At 33.6% G+C, this 19,617-nt stretch overlaps 1 protein-coding gene across 2 annotated transcripts in view; it reads right to left on the bottom strand.

Annotated features, from left to right (window-relative positions):
• Positions 1-10,727, bottom strand: part of zmp:0000000936 (interleukin-1 receptor type 1) — a 33,573-nt gene extending 22,846 nt beyond the window's left edge. The window contains exons 1-3 of one of the 2 annotated variants that reach the window (XM_058786906.1): positions 10,411-10,727; positions 5,520-5,609; positions 2,808-3,060 (exon numbers count right to left, since the gene is read on the bottom strand). In XM_058786906.1, coding sequence (XP_058642889.1) covers positions 2,808-3,060; positions 5,520-5,607 — 341 coding nt within the window. In that variant the 5' untranslated portion in view covers positions 5,608-5,609; positions 10,411-10,727. The remainder of the gene's footprint in view (positions 1-2,807; positions 3,061-5,519; positions 5,610-10,410) is intronic. The other variant, XM_058786905.1, reaches the window with a different exon arrangement.
• Positions 10,728-19,617: the final 8,890 nt, after the last annotated feature.

The following is a 19,617-nucleotide window of genomic DNA, read 5'->3' as shown; positions in this document are numbered from 1 at the left end:
GACTGGTCTGTTAGGTTTATATTCAGTGAGCCTATCTGCAATTTAATTTTATTTAATTGCTCTCAAAGTCTTCTGAAGCCCTGGTTGGACTTCCAGCAGCACATTTGATCTGTACTTTACACAAAAGAACATCTAAGCACCACATCTTTGCCTGACTTTTTAATTTTTGAATCCGTATATTCAGCATTAAACAAATAAGCATCAGTTTAGCCTGTTTTCTTAACCTGTCTTTGCTTACAGCTCCTGTCCGTGACCGTAAGTGTGTGTTTTGCGGCAGCAGCTTGTTTAAAGGTCAGGATCTTCAACACCTGTTCAACACGACGCAGGTTTGCTGGAAACGCCACATATTAATCCTTCCTGATCTTTCAGTCCATTTACTTCTTCAGTCAACAGAGCGCTGCAGCTTCAGCGAATCTCGTGAAAACACGTCAAGGTCGCAGTGGAAAAAATCTCATCGCCTTAAAAATAGATTTCTAGTTCAAGGAAAATGGCATTTCTGTTGCATGCAAGGCCCATAACCCCGAGTCTGACAGACGAACCACATCCTCTGCTCAAGATGTTTTTCTCAGAAACATTTCACTTCCAAAATGACTGCAAGCGAATCAAGCTCCTCTGAGATCCCCACATCCCCGTCTCCTCAATCTGTGTCAAGACTTTTACTCTTATTCATATTATAATATGAATATATAGTTACTGTTGCTCACTCAGACAAACAACTGTCTTATAATGACAGCTGTCAGTGTGAAAACCTTGTCCCAAGATGGTTTTGATCAATTTTGGACACAGAAGGGCCATCATTCATAGAATTAACTTAAATATGCCATGGAGGGATAGATAAAAGTATTTAAAATAAATATGTAAAAATATATAGATCACAATGCAAACAGGAGAAGCCTCATGTTACGGTAGTCACGATCGCAATGACAACATCCTGGATCCACAGTGTAAGATTAAATTAATTTACATTTAACCAGTTTAATATGAAGAGATGAAATGAAATGTAGACCTTCATTTGTGTGTTTTTGACCTACACTGTACATGACGTGAGAACAAGATGACATTAATGTTCTGCTTGAGCAGATGAAAACTGTAACTCAATGAGAGTATGAAAATGAATGTTTTCACGGACATTGTCGCGCTGCTGAGCATAGTGGCATGTGCCAATGGCATCTGTGCGTCAGATGTCATGTCACATAATGTTAAAACTGCCTCTCCCATCCTCTCAGGATACCTGGAATCAGTGTTTCAAGTACCCCAGGCACATATTCTTTCATTTTTGTAGCATAAACACCATCAAACCCATGAAAGCTTCAGATTTTTCAATGTTTCTCTTTGACGCTGAAACCTAAAGATGTCCGAGTTCTGTTTCGTGTACAACTGATACTCGACTGCCATCAGCTCATCTGCGTTCAAGGGGAGGGGCTTATTAATACTTGGTAAAGTCGTTGTAGTTGTTAAATTTAAGAATTGGGTAGGATTAAGGATTTAGAATAAGGTCTTACAGAATAAGACATTAATATGTGCTTTTTAAGTAATAATAAACAGCCAATATCCCAGTAATATTCATGCTAATAACCAACTAGTCAATAGTGAGAACTGGACACTAAAGTGTTACCAATATTCTTATTAACTCACCAAAGTATTTAAAGTGAGAGGAGTACATAAAATGCATGCATTTTAAGGTTAGACTTTAAATTTTGTATTGTGTATAAATGTTCTACAGTCTATACATAGTATTAAGTTCAATTACACAAGAAGTAACTGTAATTAAATTACAGAAAAAAACAAGAGTAATCCCTTACTTTACTTTTTCAAGGGAAAAGTAATTCAATTAAAGTAACTAATTACACCCAACACTGATCAGCACGACTGCAAATGTGATACTGATTTTATACAACAGTTCAAGAAACAAGAAACTAATACTGAGACTTACACTACCGGTCAAATATTTGGAATAATATTTTATAAGCAGGGGTGCACGTAAGTTTTTCAGCCTGGTTCTCATATGCACTTCCAGTTTTTGAAGTCTCTTCGGTTCACTAAGGCTGAAATTATTTGATCAAAAATACAGTAAAAAAAAAGATATATTTTACAATTCAAATGATCTGTTTTCTATGTGAATATATGTTAAAATGTAATTAATTTCTGTGATCAAAGATGAATTTTTAGCATTATTACTCCAGTCTTCAGTGTCACATGATCGTTCAGAAATCATTCTAATATACTGATTTTCTGCTCAAACATTTCTGATTATTAGCAATGTTGAAAACAGTCATATTTTTGTGGAAACGTGATGCATACCACTCAAAAGTTTGGGGTGAGCAAGTTATTTATGTATTTATTTCTTAATAATGCTTATATTCTGCAAGGATGCATTAAATCGTTCAAAAGTGACAGTAAAGACATTTATAATGTTACAAAAGACATTATTCAAATAAATGCTTTTAAACTTTCTATATCTCAAAACATTTATGAAAATAAAAATTTATCAAGGTTTCCACAAAAATATGAAGCAGCAAAAACTATTTATAATAATAAGAAACAATAATAGCTGATAATAACTATTACACAATACTATCATCTATCGGCACAACGCTATGACAATATCCCAAATTATTTAGAAATAATCTTGAAAAATATTACTGAATTTTTTTTTGTCACATTTATAATTCTTACTTTGAGCAAAAACACTTAATGCCTGAGTGAAGTGGCTTGGTGTGTCCCATGATCCATTGCTTCGGACAGATTCGTATTGATAAACATACAGAATTATTTTTAAAACTCAAAAGGACAGAGTCCATTCATACCTGACCACACATGTGTATTTTCCTTGTTGCTGCAGGGTGACGTTGAAGAACCACACTTGTGTTTTCTTGAGCATGATGCTCTGCTCCAGCTCTGTGATCTCAGACCCTGTTCTCTCATCGTACCATGTGACGTTGTACATCGTTTCTGCAGGATCAAAGAAATAATGGAGCAGCAGTGGGCACTCCATTATCGCCACTTCACCCGGGATCGAGAACGTCCGATCAAACGCCTGTTTGAAATCCTTGCAGGAACCTGTTCACACACATACATGATGAAGAGAGTTAGTAACCAAGACAAAACAATGCTAGAGACTGTTATGGCATAATACAAGAGCATGGGGACAAAATTAATTTGGTAAAAAAATTAAACAATATAGCGGCAGCAATGCTTCTATTTTTTTCATGCATTCCCTACCTCAAGCAGGGTTATTGTTAACTAAAACCATTAAAAAAAACCAAGTTCAATAAACTGTTAAGTCAAACATTAAAATAAAATGAAATTATATATATATATAAATAATTTCCACTACTTCTCATTTTCATTTTGTTTGAAGTTTTAAAATAACTAAAATAAGCTAAAACTTTGTTAAAACTACATAGACATGTTAAAATAATAATAATAATAATAAAATGACAACACAATACAATTACTAAAACTTAAAATAATTTTTTTTAAATGCACATATAAAAATAGAATTTATTCAAAATATTAACAAAAACTATAATAGTACTGTATATCAGTGATATTAAAATAACACTGGGGTCAAACATGGCGGGGTGAAAAATCTCATATTTGGCGTTTCAAACAGTATAAAAAATTTGTTTTTTTTAAATCAGGTGATTGTTTTTTTTCCACAACGTTGTTCCTAAATTCTTTTAGTAGATTTCGACAAATGAGTTTGTTATATTCAATGAAAAATTATTCAGGGTGTGTGTGTATTATTGTATATTATTGTGTGTATATATATATATACACACACACACACACACACACACACACACACACACTTCCCCTTGGATGTCTAATAACCATTTTCAGAGCTTTGCAGCCACGCCTTGAGTTTAAATGTTGTTCTGAACACAGGGGTGGGGATCTACTTCTCAAATGAGAAACACTCAGAGATCTACCAAGTGAAAAATAAAAAAATAATAAACTACATATCAAATAAATAGGCCTAAATAAAAAAAAAAAGCTTGTTGGGATGTATCTTTATATTGCATTAATTTAATTAAAAACAAAAATAACAATAAAATAATGTTAAATTCTTAGTACCCCCATAGAACTGTGCCTGCATTTACCTAAAGCAGTGGTTCTCAACCTTTTTAACTCCAAGACCCCCTCCTCTCCAAATCAATACCGCAAGCCCAAACTTTTTTATTCACTAAAACCTTTGTATTTTCATGTAATTTATTTTTAAACAAAGCAAATTCAAGATAGATTTAAACATTCCATGTTCTTTTTTGCAAACATACTTCACAAACATGTCACTGATATTCTATACAACTTAAAAGTATGTAAAAGTATGTATATTCTGATCTGAAGGCGGCTCGACACCACAGTTTTTCATAAAAACATTCCTTTAATTTTAATGAATAAAAATAAAAAAATAAAGGGGATTTAATATTGATAATAACATTGAAGACATTGTATGATTATTCCTTAAAGATAAGGTTTTAATAGTTTTAGTAGTAGTAGCCTATTACGTACGTTCTACTGAACAATAGTAATACAGGTGCTGGTCATATAATTAGAATATCATCAAAAAGTTGATTTATTTCACTAATTCCATTCAAAAAGTGAAACTTGTATATTATATTCATTCATAATTCTGTATGAGTAGTAAACAAACCTGCGCGTCTGTGCCATACATTAACACAGAGACAGGCAGAAATCATATTTAAATAGTCGTTTTGCGGCTTAATATTTACAAATAGGAGTGGGAGTGTGCTCACTTGTGTGCGTGTGTGTGTGCGTGCGAACCGGGGCGGAACTCCGCTGTGCGCGATACAGAGAGCGCGACCATGTAACGTAGAGACAGAAATGACATGCCGTCGTGTAAATAAGATAAATAACATAAGTCTATTTAGTTTGTTTAATAAAAGAACAAAGGTATAGACCTGTTCTATAGGGAAGGTAACATTGAATGACTTCTTTTGTGGTCTGGCGCTATAGAGAAAATAAAATTAAATAAAATTAACTTGACCTTCAAGGGGGCCCTAAAATAATGGTAGGGGAAACACTGTATCATATGCTCATACAGCAGTTCTGAGCCACCGTTCAGTCTGTATTTCACAGAGTACGATGAGGAAAGGTTTGCTGCTCCAAAACACAGAATACGAGAGAGGTGGTGCTGCTATTTATTTATTTATTTAATATATATATATATATATATATATATATATATATATATATATATATATATATATATATATATATATATACATTATTTAACATATTAGTCATAACATTAGTGAATATAGTATATGTTAGTTTTAAGTTAAGTTATCTCGCGCCCCCCCCCCGGTTGAGAACCACTGACCTAAATCTACCAGCATTACCTTCGCGATCGACTGATTGGGCTCCCCTGGTTTATGAGATTCACTAAATTAAACAATTATAGCTCAGCGTAAATTTCATTTACCAGTATCAGTATATGACTCATTTCTTCCAGGTAATAAAGTTAATGAGGGAAACAGATACAACTTCCTTACCTGAACCTAGAGGTTCTTTAGTTGATATTACACCACATTCAGCTGCCCAAAGTACAGCGACCAGAAAAATGAGGGACGACCGACCCATATCTGTAGAGAAAGAAATGACAAAATGACTGAATTCATATATAGTGTTAAATATTTGTTAAACGCGTGTGTTGCTGTTGTTTTTTCAAACATTTCCATGACATCTCAAGGCCTGCAATCACAACTATTTGCAGATTTTCCATGACCCTGTATATACTACTAGAAAACCCTATAAATAATATTCAGGCACTCTTGAATGTCCTCTTCAGCTTTTATCATGTTGTTAGTCATGTTTGATGAACTTTGCACCATACTGAAAGTGAGCAGTGTTTGTGAGACAAACTCAAAGTTCAAGCCAGGACCAGGTTAAAAAAAACATGACATTTTCTCACTATATATGCCAATGTCTCTATAAAAGTAAATATGTAAAATTATACACAAAATCAATTACACGCATATGTGGGAATTAAATGCACACTTAAATGCAATTTTTTTTAAAGAAAATTGGTGTACGTCTGAATTTCACTCAGGAATTGCTAGTAAATTTCACAAATAATTACAAAAACATAGCATATAACATGAAAGGATGAAAACTGAAATATTATTTTCTTGCAAAAATGTACTCCAATAACCTCAGTTTAATTTAAAACATCAAAAAATTATTATTATTATATTTTATTTATTTTACAGTGTATGTATTGCCTTCATGGTCAGAATATTTAGAAAATGACATCTAAATTACAAAAAAAATAAAATAAAAAATAAATAAGACTGTAAGCATAAATGCAGTTATATAATATGATGACCAACTCTTAAATAACTAAGCTCAAGAAATCTGCTAATACTTGCGGATTTCTACTCTCATTTCCCTCTTCTCCAATACATGGGAAATGCTGACTAGAGCTGAAGCTCTATAGTGGCGTCCAGCAATCGACCGCTAAAACAGAGTCATTCTTGCACAACAGTTTTGTTCTTTAAAAGAGCAGACTACACGGCTGCATTTCAGAGGAACTTAACGTGCTTGCTCAGCATTAAATATGGGAATTTGAGGAATAAAATAAGTGTGCACTTGGAGAAAAAGGGAACATTTTGTAATTAAACAGGATCTAAGAGTACATGGCCTACATTAACCCTGAAGCTTAACTAACCAGCCAAACCCTGATCTGCTTGTAACCTCCAAACCCTCATCCAGGTGTCCAGTGGATTGCCAAATATTTACTTCACAGTTAGTAAATTGATTTCAATGGGCAATGACGTCAGTTGATTCCACTTGTACACACACACTTACAGCAGCCACATTTAAAGGCTATTTACCTAAGAACAAAACATTATTTAATAAGTTAATTTTTATTATTCCTATTGATTAAAGACTCTTCCTAATAAAACCAGCAAGCCATGCTAATAATTTTAAAAGGATATTACAAAAGTAGCTAATCATTAGTAACAAGTAACTAACTATTCCTTTGAGCTTGATTTTCCATTTTAGTTTGAAGAAATGTAGCATTACACCACTTGCTCAGCAATGGATGCTCTGCAGTGAATGGGTGCCGTCAGAATGAGAGCCCAAACAGCTGATAAAAACATTGCAATAATCCACAAGTAATCCACACCACTCCAGTCCATCAGTTAACATCTTGAGAAGACAAAAGCTGGGTTTGTAAGAAACAAATCCATTTTTAAGTTATTTTTATCCTCAAATCACTGCTAAAATGCAATTCCATAATTCATAAGTCACCTCATCTGTATCAGGAGAGAAACATGTACAGACCAAAAACCTTTTACCAGCCAAAACAGCTGCAAAAAAATGATATGGGTTCTTGATGTGATTTTCACTGGAGAACGCATTATTGTGGACTAACATTCACCAGAAGTGACAGTTTAAATTTAAAATACCATAATGATGGATTTGTTTCTTACAAACATGCAGCTTTTGGCTTCTCAAGATGTTCATTGATGGAGTTGCAGTTCTGGCGCCTCTGTCTCTATATGCTCATGCTGTACAACACCACATACATTCACATCTGTGTTATTTCAGAGGTAGAGTTACACTCACTGGACACTGCACTTACTCACAATCACAAAAGTACATTATTTGCATGTGCTTTAAAGCCTTGCCAGTTAAACATTTCATTCACGTGCTGTTCTGATATGCACATTTTCTGATCGCGTACACATGAAGCGCACACGCACACTGTCAAACAGCGCCTGACTACTGGACTAAGTTATCTTCGTTAATTAATTAACACAAGGTGTGCATATAAACACAGTTGGTTATGTCTAAAATGAAAGTAAACAGTTGAGAGAAAAACGGATGCGTGCCTGTATATTAGATTGCGTGCAGGTCTTAAAGGGACAGTGCTAAACATGCTGCTGATTGCCATTAAAGACCCTAGTTCACCCCAAAATTTAATTTCTGTCTTTATTTACTTACTCACATGTTGCCCCAAACCTGTATTAATTTCTGTCTTGTGCTGAACACAAAAGAATATATTGTGAAGAATGTGGGTAACCAAAGAGAAGCTGGTCCACATTTGATAGTAGGAAAAAATACTATGCAAGTCAATGGGGACCAGCAACTGTTTGCTTATTTACATTGTTCAACATAACATTCATGTTCAGCAGAAGAAAGAAACTCATTCAGGTTTAAAACAACATGAGAGTGAGTAAATGATGGTATAAAAATAAAACACTATAACAGAACTGACTGAATTTTTGGGTGAACTATTCCTTTAATGTTAATAAAACAAAACTCTTAGTTTTAGTACAGTTGCTTTAATAGGAAACATTCTATATACTTTTTAAAATATATTTGTTCATTTAATTTCTTGAATGCCAAATAAACCTACTGTACCTCAAAATAAAGCACTGTTTGTTTTATTTGTATATTATGTGTATTTGTAATGCGTATCTTTGTTCTTATTTTTTTAAATAATACGATTTTAATAAGATAAGATTTTCAATAATAAGATTTTTATAATAATAACATATTTTATCTTCGCCCAATTTGGCCTAAATATCCGCCATTCTTTTTTTAAATATTTTGTTACCTTGAAAGGCTTTTGAATTTATTTTTTTTACAATTGGGAGATTAGTTTGGCTGTACTGTTCAGACAACTTGAAAAATAGTAAAACCAACATGACAAAGAATCATGATAAAATCGTGAATCGTGATATTTCTAATACAAAATAAAAAAATCATGATATGATATTTTTGCCATGTCGCCCACCCCTACAGCACCCATTCACTGCCATTCATATACTAAATTTCTCCAAATCCATTTCCATTCAGAAACAAACTCATCTACATCTTTGATAGCCTAAAGGCGAGTCAATTCTCATAAATTTTATTATTTTTGGCAGAACTAATCCTGTAATATGACCAGGTCTAAAAACACCCTGCAACTGTTTAAGGCGTGTTGCATAATTTTGGTTTGATTCACAAACATTTGCAATCCAGTTTGACAATTTCTGCTAAGAACTGAAAAAACAAATAAGAAGAAAATGGATCAAAATAATGAACCTGATTTTCAAGTATAGCAAAAGTTTGGGTGGCACTGGTTTTAAGAAATGACAATCCCTGACGACAATGAACGACACTCATTACTGACCTGGAAAAATTTACTTTAACATGCCACATCATTATAATAGTTCAACAATTTCCTGACAGGGTGAAGCACAAGTTAACAAGCAATTTACAAAGTGTCTATTTAAGAGAACAGACTGAGAGAAAACTGTTCAAGTGCTGAGTTCCCACAACCACAGATTTCACTACTGCCGCATAAAGTTTCATAATAGCAATGAGTCTGTTGTTTGCCTAAAGCCTCTGATTCAGTTCAAACATGTTTGTGTCAGGACATGCTGTACTATTCAAATGCATCTCAAATAAGCATCATTTTACGAAACACACGCCTTTTTTGGCTTGCTATACGTGTCCTCATAATATAATTGTAAGATTTTAAATACTGTCAGATAAATAATGTGCAAGGTTTATACATTTTAATATATGTTTGGGAGATACTTATACTATTCAGAAACTACAATTAATACAAGTAATTATCTTTACCTTGAATGAATGAATAAATAAATGGATTGCAAGTATATGTGAATTTAAATTAAAAAAATACTGTGGATGAGGTGCATGAAAACACTGCTGATGACTTCAGCTTTAATGACTCTTTCTGAGTCAACAAAATAACTAGAGTGCAATCAAATGAAACAAACAATATGTCTGCCCCATTGTCCACACTTGAGTGAATTTATGTTTCTCATGATATTAAAGACTTTAAGGCTTCTGCTTAAATGGTTGAAACGCTTGGTAAATTAATGCAAGTGTGTAAAATTGTCTATGCTTGAATTTTTTTTTTCCATGCAACTAAAATTTACATTAAATAAAAAAAGTTAAATTTGAGAGGTAAATGCATCATTACTTGTGCAGCACATGTATGTTCCTCCTTCATTAGTGTTTTAAAGCATCCCATGATGCACCTTATGAAGTTGGCAGATACATGTGCTGAAATCCAGACAAAGAATTATAAAAGAGTTTTGCGTGACATTTCCATAGCTTTTTCTAAAATGTGGAAAGAAGTCATAATAAAGCATGTCTAAATCAAAAGTAAATCAAAGTTCTGATATAAAAATACACAGGAATCTATTGAACAAACATGAACATTCATTCATCAAGTTAAATGCTAGGTAAGGATTTTACCTCACCGCATGTTTACAGAGGAAATCTGGGAAAGCTCAGAAACAAATCCCAGGGAAGTCAAGTCATGGACATAAATGAATCACAATTTAACAGCACAGATGGTGCCATTCACCGCTTTTGCCTCGAAAACAAACCGGGATCTATGAACGAATGTCTTACCTACCTACAGTCGTTCCCAAAGCATCATGATTCCCTTCAGTAAAAACTCGCCTTGTACTTGAGTCAAGTACACATGTTTAACGTTCTTCATCGGACCCTAAAGAGCACGTATATGGCCAGACTATCGTGGCACTTCTCCATAGTCACAGGAATGTTTGAGAAAGCATATTTTGCAATATCCTCTCCGCGTTTGGGAAGCTTCCTCTCCAACGACTCAGAAAGTTGCGCAATAAACGAGAGAGGCGGAGAAAAGTTGTTTGACTTGATGCTGCTTTCACTGAACCTTAATCATTTTCTCACTTATGACTTAAACTGCTTCTTTTTCTACAACATTTCAAGGGTTGAGGGAATGAAATGAAGTTAAATCTGTTTACACGTGACCTAATCTTGGCCCAGCCGCCTCACAGAAATAACGTGCGAGATACAGCTTCAATCCTCCTGTAGGCGGCGCAAGAAATTGCTTTAAAGGGGTCCTATTATGCTTTTTCACTTTTTGAATTTTAGTCAGTGTGTAGTTTGGGCATAAAAAAATCTACAAAGTTACAAATCTCAAAGTCAACTCCAAAGGGATTTATTTCGTTTTTAAAAAAATCCCTTTTCAAGAACTTCAAAGAAGGCTCGTTTGGACTACAAAGTTGTTTTCCTGTATTTGTGATATCACAAAGCGGTCCATTAGAACATCATTAAAGTAAATCCCATCTACAGAAATTAGATTGGTTGGAGAATGGGGAGAACGCTTGAGCACTGCACGTTTCAACGTCGAAACCCGGTGCGAGCGAGTGTTTTTATGTCACTGTATTTCTGAAGGAAGCCGTCTGTTTTCAGAATATTTTGGATGTCATTTGCATTTCATCTTGCATGTAATGTCTGATAAAGCAGCGTTTGTGAGCGGAGCTCTGTTTTATGTACAGTGTTACCGGGGAAACCTTGAGCTCTGGCTCCAAAAGGGCCCCGATGGCAGAGAATTAATTTGCATATATATGCCGTCACAAATAGTGTAAGTCTGTGGGACCATGGTATAAATAAGTTCAACTGTATAACAGTTTCACTGAAATTCATGTTATAATGTTAGAAATAACAATAAACATAATATTACCGTTGCACTTATCTGTAGGCAACATGCAGTTATTTTTAAGCTGTTGTTGTCATCCTATCTAAAACGTGATTTTGCCACAAAAAACAACAACAACAATAATAACACTACCACTTTAATATGTCTTGCAATATACGTGCGTGCAAAGGTTCTGCACGATCCTCTTGTTCAATATTCTCGGGGTCTTAATTGATATGGCAATATTGATGAACTTGCTGCTTTGGCAAGGGGCGGGGCAGTACTGAAACACCATCTAAGCTGTTCGCCAATCACAACGCACTGGGACAGCTAACCAATCACAACACATTCCGTTTTTCGGAAGGCGGGCCTTCATCAAACCCGGAACTAATCGAGCCGTTTGTGCCAGGCTGGGGAGAGAGGTGTTATAATAATGTAAATTATGTGAAAAATAATGCGATTATTTTCGAACCACCAAGCATGAGAGCATGCTCTAGTACACCCCCAAAACAAAATCAAGACTTTGTAAAGAGCATAAAAGGACCGCTTTAATTTCAATGCTTGTGCTAGAGCTAGTTAGATATAACCCCAGTTTCACAGACAAGGTTTAAACCTAGTCTCAGACTAAAATGTAAATTTTAGCTGTTTCAACTGAAAGAAACTTGCACTGACTGATCTTAAAATATATCAGTGCCTTTGTTTTGTCTCAAGATGAACACCAAGATGAACATTTTTTTTAAGGCACATTTATAAAAATTACTTAAATGTCATAATTGAACTATGGTCTAATCCTGGTTTAGTCTAAGCCCTGTCTGTGAAACCGGGCCTTAGAGTTGAACATGTCAAAAACTGCAGTTTCATAGCATTGTATTGTATTACATGTTTGATAAAGTATTTTAGACATTGTACAAAGTAAAATACCTTGAGCAGTATAAACAAATAATATCCACCTTATTTAAACGCCAGCATTTTGTAACTGAAATGTGCAAGACTTCCGGTGTTATTGCTCTTCCAGTTATTTTAGCAGTAAAAAATGCTATGCTGCTTAAAATATTGCAAACTGTTCTTTTCTTATCATGTTATTTCTTTTTATTTTATAATTATTATTTATTAGGCTATAATAATCATGAGCGTACTGGTTTATAGCGCAAACAGTTTTACTGTTTACTGCACTTAGTTTCCCAAACTTTGTTTCCTGTGTAACGCAATCAATCAATCAATCAATCAATCTCTCTGACCAAAATATATTTTACATATATGCTGTAAACAGTGAAGCTCAATGAAATATATTTACTTTCAAACTTCATATAGCCTACCAAAATATATTTCAAAATGTATTTCAGGGGCAAGAAAATGCATTTCTAATCTTACAAGTAGCCTACATTTAGGCTTTATTCATTACTTATTTTTATTCAATTTAACTTTTATTTTATTCAAATGTGTTGTTCACGTTATAGGCAACAAGAAATCTTTCTTCAAATGTGACATGTGAATGTGATTTTCTTGGATTAAAATATGTGGAGGACAAAATATATTCGGTAACACTTTACAATAAGGTGTCATTTGTTAACATTAGTTAATGTATAAACTAACATGAACAAATAATGAACAATGCATTTATTACACTATTTATTAATCTTAGTTAATGTTAGTTAATGAAAATACAGTTGTTCGTTGTTTATTCATGTTAGTTCAGAGTGCATTAACTAATGTTAACAAACACAAATTGTTATTTTAATAATGCATTAGTAAATGCTGAAATTAACATTAACTAAGATTAATAAATGCTGTAGAAATCTTGTTCATTCTCAGTTCATGTTTACTAATGTTGGTAACTAATGTTAACTAATGAACCTTATTGTAAAGTGTTACCATATATTCTTTAAAAAAGTATTTATATTTTAAAAATAATTTTTAAAACTATAAAATATATTTTGGTAGAATATTTATAGCCTATTGTTTGTACACACATACACACACACACACACACATTTGTGTCTGTGAATTGTGGGGACTTGCTATAGACTTCTATTACTTTTATACTGACCAAACGATATTTTCTATCCCCTAACCCTAAACCTACCCCTTACAGAAAACCTGTTTGCATTGTTACACTTTGAGATAAACATCATTTACTATTTTTAATTATTTTTTCCCCACAATGTCAAAAATTTCAGGTTTTACTATCCTTGTGGGGATTTTTATTTTTTTTGGTTCATTCATTTGGTCCTCACAATGTAGCATAAACAAGTACACACACACACACACACGTGCGCGTAGGGTGGATGAACAAATTAAGAAGTGCAAAATAAAGTATGCAATAAAACAAAGCAAAATGAAAAAGCAGCATATGTTTGGCATGTTATAAAAGCTTTGAAAGAAATCAAAATAGTGGAAAAATAAAAAGCATTTGATTCAGGAGCAAAGATCAGGATCTAGAGTTATGTGAAAATATTTAAATACTATTATTATAGCAGGCAGCTCTTGCCTGACTAGTAAGTGAGATTTGAGGCTGTAACTGCCGGACATTTTTATGGTAGAATAATTATAATAGTAGAAGAAGAAAGTCAGAACAATCACAGTCGGACTCCAGCAGCGTCCTGGATATTATCCGGGATTATCCCATGCAATATCCTTTATGGAGTTAAGCTATGCAACTTCAGATATACTCTACGAGGATTTATATTATTGGCAACTATTTGAATATAGGAATAGATGTTCTTCACTAACCTTATAAAATAGCACAGACATTCACTTCTGCTGTTGTTCTTCTTCAGTTCTCTCTAAAGTAACTCTTTTACAGTGGTTTATTTCACATATTTCTTCTGTCTGTCAGAATGACTTTTTATATTCATGATCTGGTCAATGGTCAGCAGCAGGGGATTCATCATCAGATCATGACGCTTCGAATGCCTGGGAAAGGAACCCCATTTCCTGTTGTTATATAATATAGAAATAAATCATTTTTTCCCTTCATAGTTTCTTTCTTCTTATTCTTCTGCAGGGCCAAGGACTTTTTCTCCAGTTTGTGGATCTCAGAGTTGGCCTCCACTTCAGTTTGGACAGGAGGAGCGAGAACTGGAAGCAGAGACGGCATCTGTTCCTCTCAGTTCTGCTCCAGGGAGCCGCACTCCTTCCCATGATTCCTCACTCTGTGTCGCCACCATAGATGCCTGCCTTTGAGGGAAAATACAGCTTCTCAAATATTCTTCATATTGGAAGTTTAAAGCAATGTGCATTTACTAAAACTATAAAACATATATATATATATATATATATATATATATATACACACTCTCAGAAATAAAGGTACAAAAGCTGTCACTGGGGCGGTACCTTTTCAAAAGGTACACTTTTGTACCTATTTGGTTCAAATATGTGCACTTTAAGTACTAATATGTATCTTTAAGGTACCAAAATGGACCCTTTAGGTACAAACATGTACCTTTTGAAAAGGTACCGCCCCAGTGACAACTTTTGTACCTTTATTTCTGAGAGTGTATATATATATATATATATATATATATACTTGAAATAAATTAAATGAAACATAAAAACCTTATTTCAGCTAGTTGTCAAGGCAAAATTTCTCATTTTCATTTTGTTTAACTTGATATTAAATACTACTAAAAGTAATACAATAATTAGAACTAAAACTGAAGAAAACATTAATAAAAACTACATAGACTAATAAAACTAATAAAAATAACTAAGAGAACAAAATAGCAAACTTTAACTAAAATTAAAATCAAAACATTCAAAATATTAACAATGTCAGTGTTAAAGTAACCTGATACTGAGACATTCTCATATTCATTTATATTTAGTCATTTAGCAGACGCTTTTATCCAAATTGACTTACAAATGAGGACAATAGAAGCAATCAAAACCAACAAAAGAGCAATGATATGCAAGTGCTATAACAAGTCAGTTAGCTTAACGCAGTACACGTAGCAGGTTTTTTTTAAAATTATATAATAAATAAAATGAAAACAAAGAATACAAAAAGAATAAAAAGAATAGAGAAGCTAGTGTTAGTTTTTTTTCTTTTCTTTTTTTTTTTTTTTAAAGAAAAACAAGCAGTTAGTAAATGAATAGAGTGCAAGTCTAAAAAGAATTTGAATAGAGAGTGCTAGAGTCAGAGGGTCAAATAAAGATGGAAGAGATGTGTTTTTGGCCAATTCTTGAAGATGGCTAAGGACTCATTTTCATTTTCAATCAGATTATTATGCTGACACCAATCATTAAATTTAGTTAATAAAATGTAATAATTAAGCTTAAAAAATAAAAAATTACATTTAATAATTACATTTATTTGAATAATTATGCTGGTAAAAATATGATGGAATGCAAAATAGAAACCTTTTCTTTTGAAACCCAAAAAGATACGTTAAACATGCCAAACATCTTATGGCCACAAGAGGTGTTTTGAGATGCTCCTCGCCTGAAATGTAGGCGAGAGCAGGCGGCTGCAGTGAGGGGAGGAGTGAAATAAACACAGTCAAGACGGACAGTTCTGCCCTCTCCAAGTGGAACAGATACCTACGAGATCAAAGGCAGATATTGCCTTAATCTCACTCATATGCTGTGCTGCTTATAAACATGGTATAATTTCAGTTCTGTTGCTTTTATATGAATATAAATATGATGAACAAGCCACTCATACGAAAGGCGTATTTATCATCCATTTTTATTTTAATTTAAACATGTATTTTAGATTTTTATAGAAAATATGACAACAATCACATATCTCACAAAGCGATCGCACTGTCATAGTGTTTGGAAATATTCATGCACAATTTAAATACATAATAGCATGAAATCAGATTAAAAAAATAAAACATTTTAGAAGAGAACGCAGCGTCAAGGTTGTCTGAACCAATGAGCAATAAGCTGTGTCGTCAGTCAGTCGTTTCCCATCATGCTTTTGGCCAGCGCAGTCGGTGGAGAGCAACTGTGCGCGACTGCTCAAACCTGGAATTGCAGCTGTGTGCGGAATTATCTTCCTTGAGTGGGGTTGTGCTCCGGCACGTGGATGAATCTAATGTTTTGAGGAGTATGTGTGTCAGTCTGTCAGTCACCGCACCGGTGTGGATACTGTGCTTAGGAATCACAGATTCTAGCCTAAATCTTGGAATATGTGACCCAAATGAGAATTTTCACCGTATATTGCCATCTGAACAAGTAAGTAACAAGTCTGCCACATTTGTTCTGACCAACTGAGGAAAAAAGCATTACAATAAATCGCACTACCAATGGTGATTAAATCTAAAGATCAGTTAGCTCATATCACATCTAACCATGCAAATTATTATTATTGTTATACTTTATTCTCAAATTATTAATGTTAACAACATCAGCATTGCGTGATTATGAGTATAGTGTGTATTAGCGAGTAGATTTCAATTTCTGTACCAACCTGATCTCACAGAATTCTGTGTAATGTTCACGGACTTAATTAACCCCGAATCTGTGGTGGCATCACGGAATCACCGAAAATTCCGTGAAGGGCTCACAGAAGGCATCAGCCGTGGTCCATGCACGGATTCACTGGTTCAACACCAGCGCTGCATCGGACCACATAAAAAGAGTGATTCCGATGCAGTTATACTTTCACTGGAGTACCTGACCCCACCCCTACCCTAAACCCACCCAGCTCTGAACAATAATGATGACGATAAATATTGATGCTAAGGGTTTCCATGCGTGGAGCACGGCTGATGCCTGTCACTGACTTACATTGGTATCACTTCTGTGAGCCCATCACGGAATTTTCGGCGATTCCGTGATGCCACCACAGATTCGGGGTTAATTAAGTCCGTGAACATTACACGGAATTCTGTGAGATCATGTTGTCTGTACAGTCTAATCTCTAATTGTCATACCATTCAAATTTCATATTAAGACATTCTTTTAACCTAAAAAGCAAACTATGCTTCCTTCGAACTGGTTTTCTTTAAAATACAAATCTTGTGTAATCCCAGGCTATCTGTAATCAGAAGCACATTTAAAACTGGAATATAATTTAATTTCATTCATGTTTTTCATAAACACATAATACTTTCTGGATCACAATCAGCCACCGAAATGATACATTTAATTATTCCAGCTGCTGTGAGAAAAGGATATAAACGATGCACCACCTGCAGGATCCTCACATATGATAGCCTACTAGCCGGGACAACTTCTTTATGTTTACAGACGTGACGTAATGACGCAGCAGCATGCTCGAATTTCCCGCGAAAACCTACTTGTACCACTCAAATTAGAAAACATTATTATGTGAATCGGGCTAAAGTAAGGCGATAGTTTTGAACACTGGCTGGTTATGTACTTGCTCAAATATTGATTGCAGATCATTTTTAACCCAAAAAAGTTACGGACTGCAGCTACACACCACATGGCATTATGATAGAAATTAAATAAATCAGATTAAAAACTAGAAGAAAAAATCGTCTTCCTGACTGAAAAATACTGTATGACTAGATTATGTTAATATGGGGTTGTACCCAGAGTCGCTGTGTTAAACAATGGAAAGGTTTTGCACACAAGCATTATTAGAAAGCGTCCTGTTTCTTTTCAAACAGGACGAAATGCTGAGAGGCTACAGGAAAACGAAGGGTATCCACACATTTATATTAATACTCAAAAATGTATTAAACAAACAAACCAGTTTCTCAGATTGTTTGAGCAGATTTACATAATTTCAAATTCAGTTAACGATGCAAAAAGTCTTAGTTTGAGGCATTGTATATTATATAAGTAGTGACTTTCAATTAAGAAATATACATATATGTACATATATATAAGGCCTCACTTCATGTAGATCATTAACTTTTTTATATAGTGAATAAATGTTATTGGTCTCAGTGTGGTTTGTTTGTTTGGTTGTATCTCTGGCATCTCTTACCCGCTTCTCTATTGCGTGTTTACAGGCACTTCTTGCTTTTGTCTCTATAGGCGACGCTGCTGTAGAAATCACCACTCGCCATGATATCTTTGCAGAAGTGGTGAGAGAGTGTTTCCTCAAAAATACACGCATGTTTAAGAACCAGCTCCCTTTCAAATGAGTGTGAATTTGGATTGGATCAGACACAGCACACGTTAGACTAAATGACAGAAAAAGAAAAAAAGAAGAAAAAAAAGGAATTCAACGGTCACAAATTAAATTAAGTCACATTAACAATATATATATATATATATATATACACACATACTGTACATACATACATAAAATCGATGCAAAATATTTCAGACATTTCTTAGAAATAAGAAATATAGTTTATAGTTGTTTTTCTCAATATTTATAAGTGAAACATGATTTTCATTTCACCATACATTCCACAAAAATAAAACTTTTTTTATTTAAATTTGAGAGTTAATAAAATAAAATAAAATATGAATTAAGTACAGATTGTTATAGGTGCATATATCAAAGGCTAACAATTAACAACTAATAACATAGTGTTTCTAAAAAAATATTTGTTCTATGTGCATCAGTGTTATTTTAGTATTATTTACATTTAGTATAAGTAATATTTATTAATATTTTGAATTATCTTTAATTAATTTTGAATAAATTTTTAGATTTTAAATGTAACTTTGTGTAATGTAGAAATGTTCATTTTCTGTGAAGCTGATTTTGTCATTTTTTTTTTTTTTTTTTGTTTACTTGTTTACACACACACACACACACACACACACACACACACACAAAGACTTCTATTTTGGTTTGATTGTCATTTTTATTAGTTTTTGTTCTATATTTAAATACACATACACGCAAACATATGTGACCCTGGACCACAAAACCAGTCTTAAGTGATTTATACATCATCTGAAAGCTGAATAAACAAGCTTTCCATTGATGTATGGTTTGTTAAGATCGGACAATATTAGGCTGAGATACAACTATTTGAAAATCTGGAATCTGAGGGTGCAAAAAGATCAAAATAGTGAGAAAATCGCCTTTAAAGTTGTCCAAATGAAGTTTTTAACAATGCATATTACTAATCAAAAATGAAGTTTTGATATATTTACGGTAAGAAATTTACAAAATATCTTCATGGAACATGATCTTTACTTAATATCCTAATGATTTTTGGTATAAAAGAAAAATTTATAATTTTGACCCATACAGTGTATTTTTTGTCTAT

This window comes from Onychostoma macrolepis, chromosome 09, assembly GCF_012432095.1.
Source record: "Onychostoma macrolepis isolate SWU-2019 chromosome 09, ASM1243209v1, whole genome shotgun sequence".
NCBI classification, from domain to species: Eukaryota; Metazoa; Chordata; class Actinopteri; order Cypriniformes; family Cyprinidae; genus Onychostoma; species Onychostoma macrolepis.
Note: the sequence above shows the minus strand (reverse complement) of the source record. Positions and strands in the feature narration are given on the sequence as shown.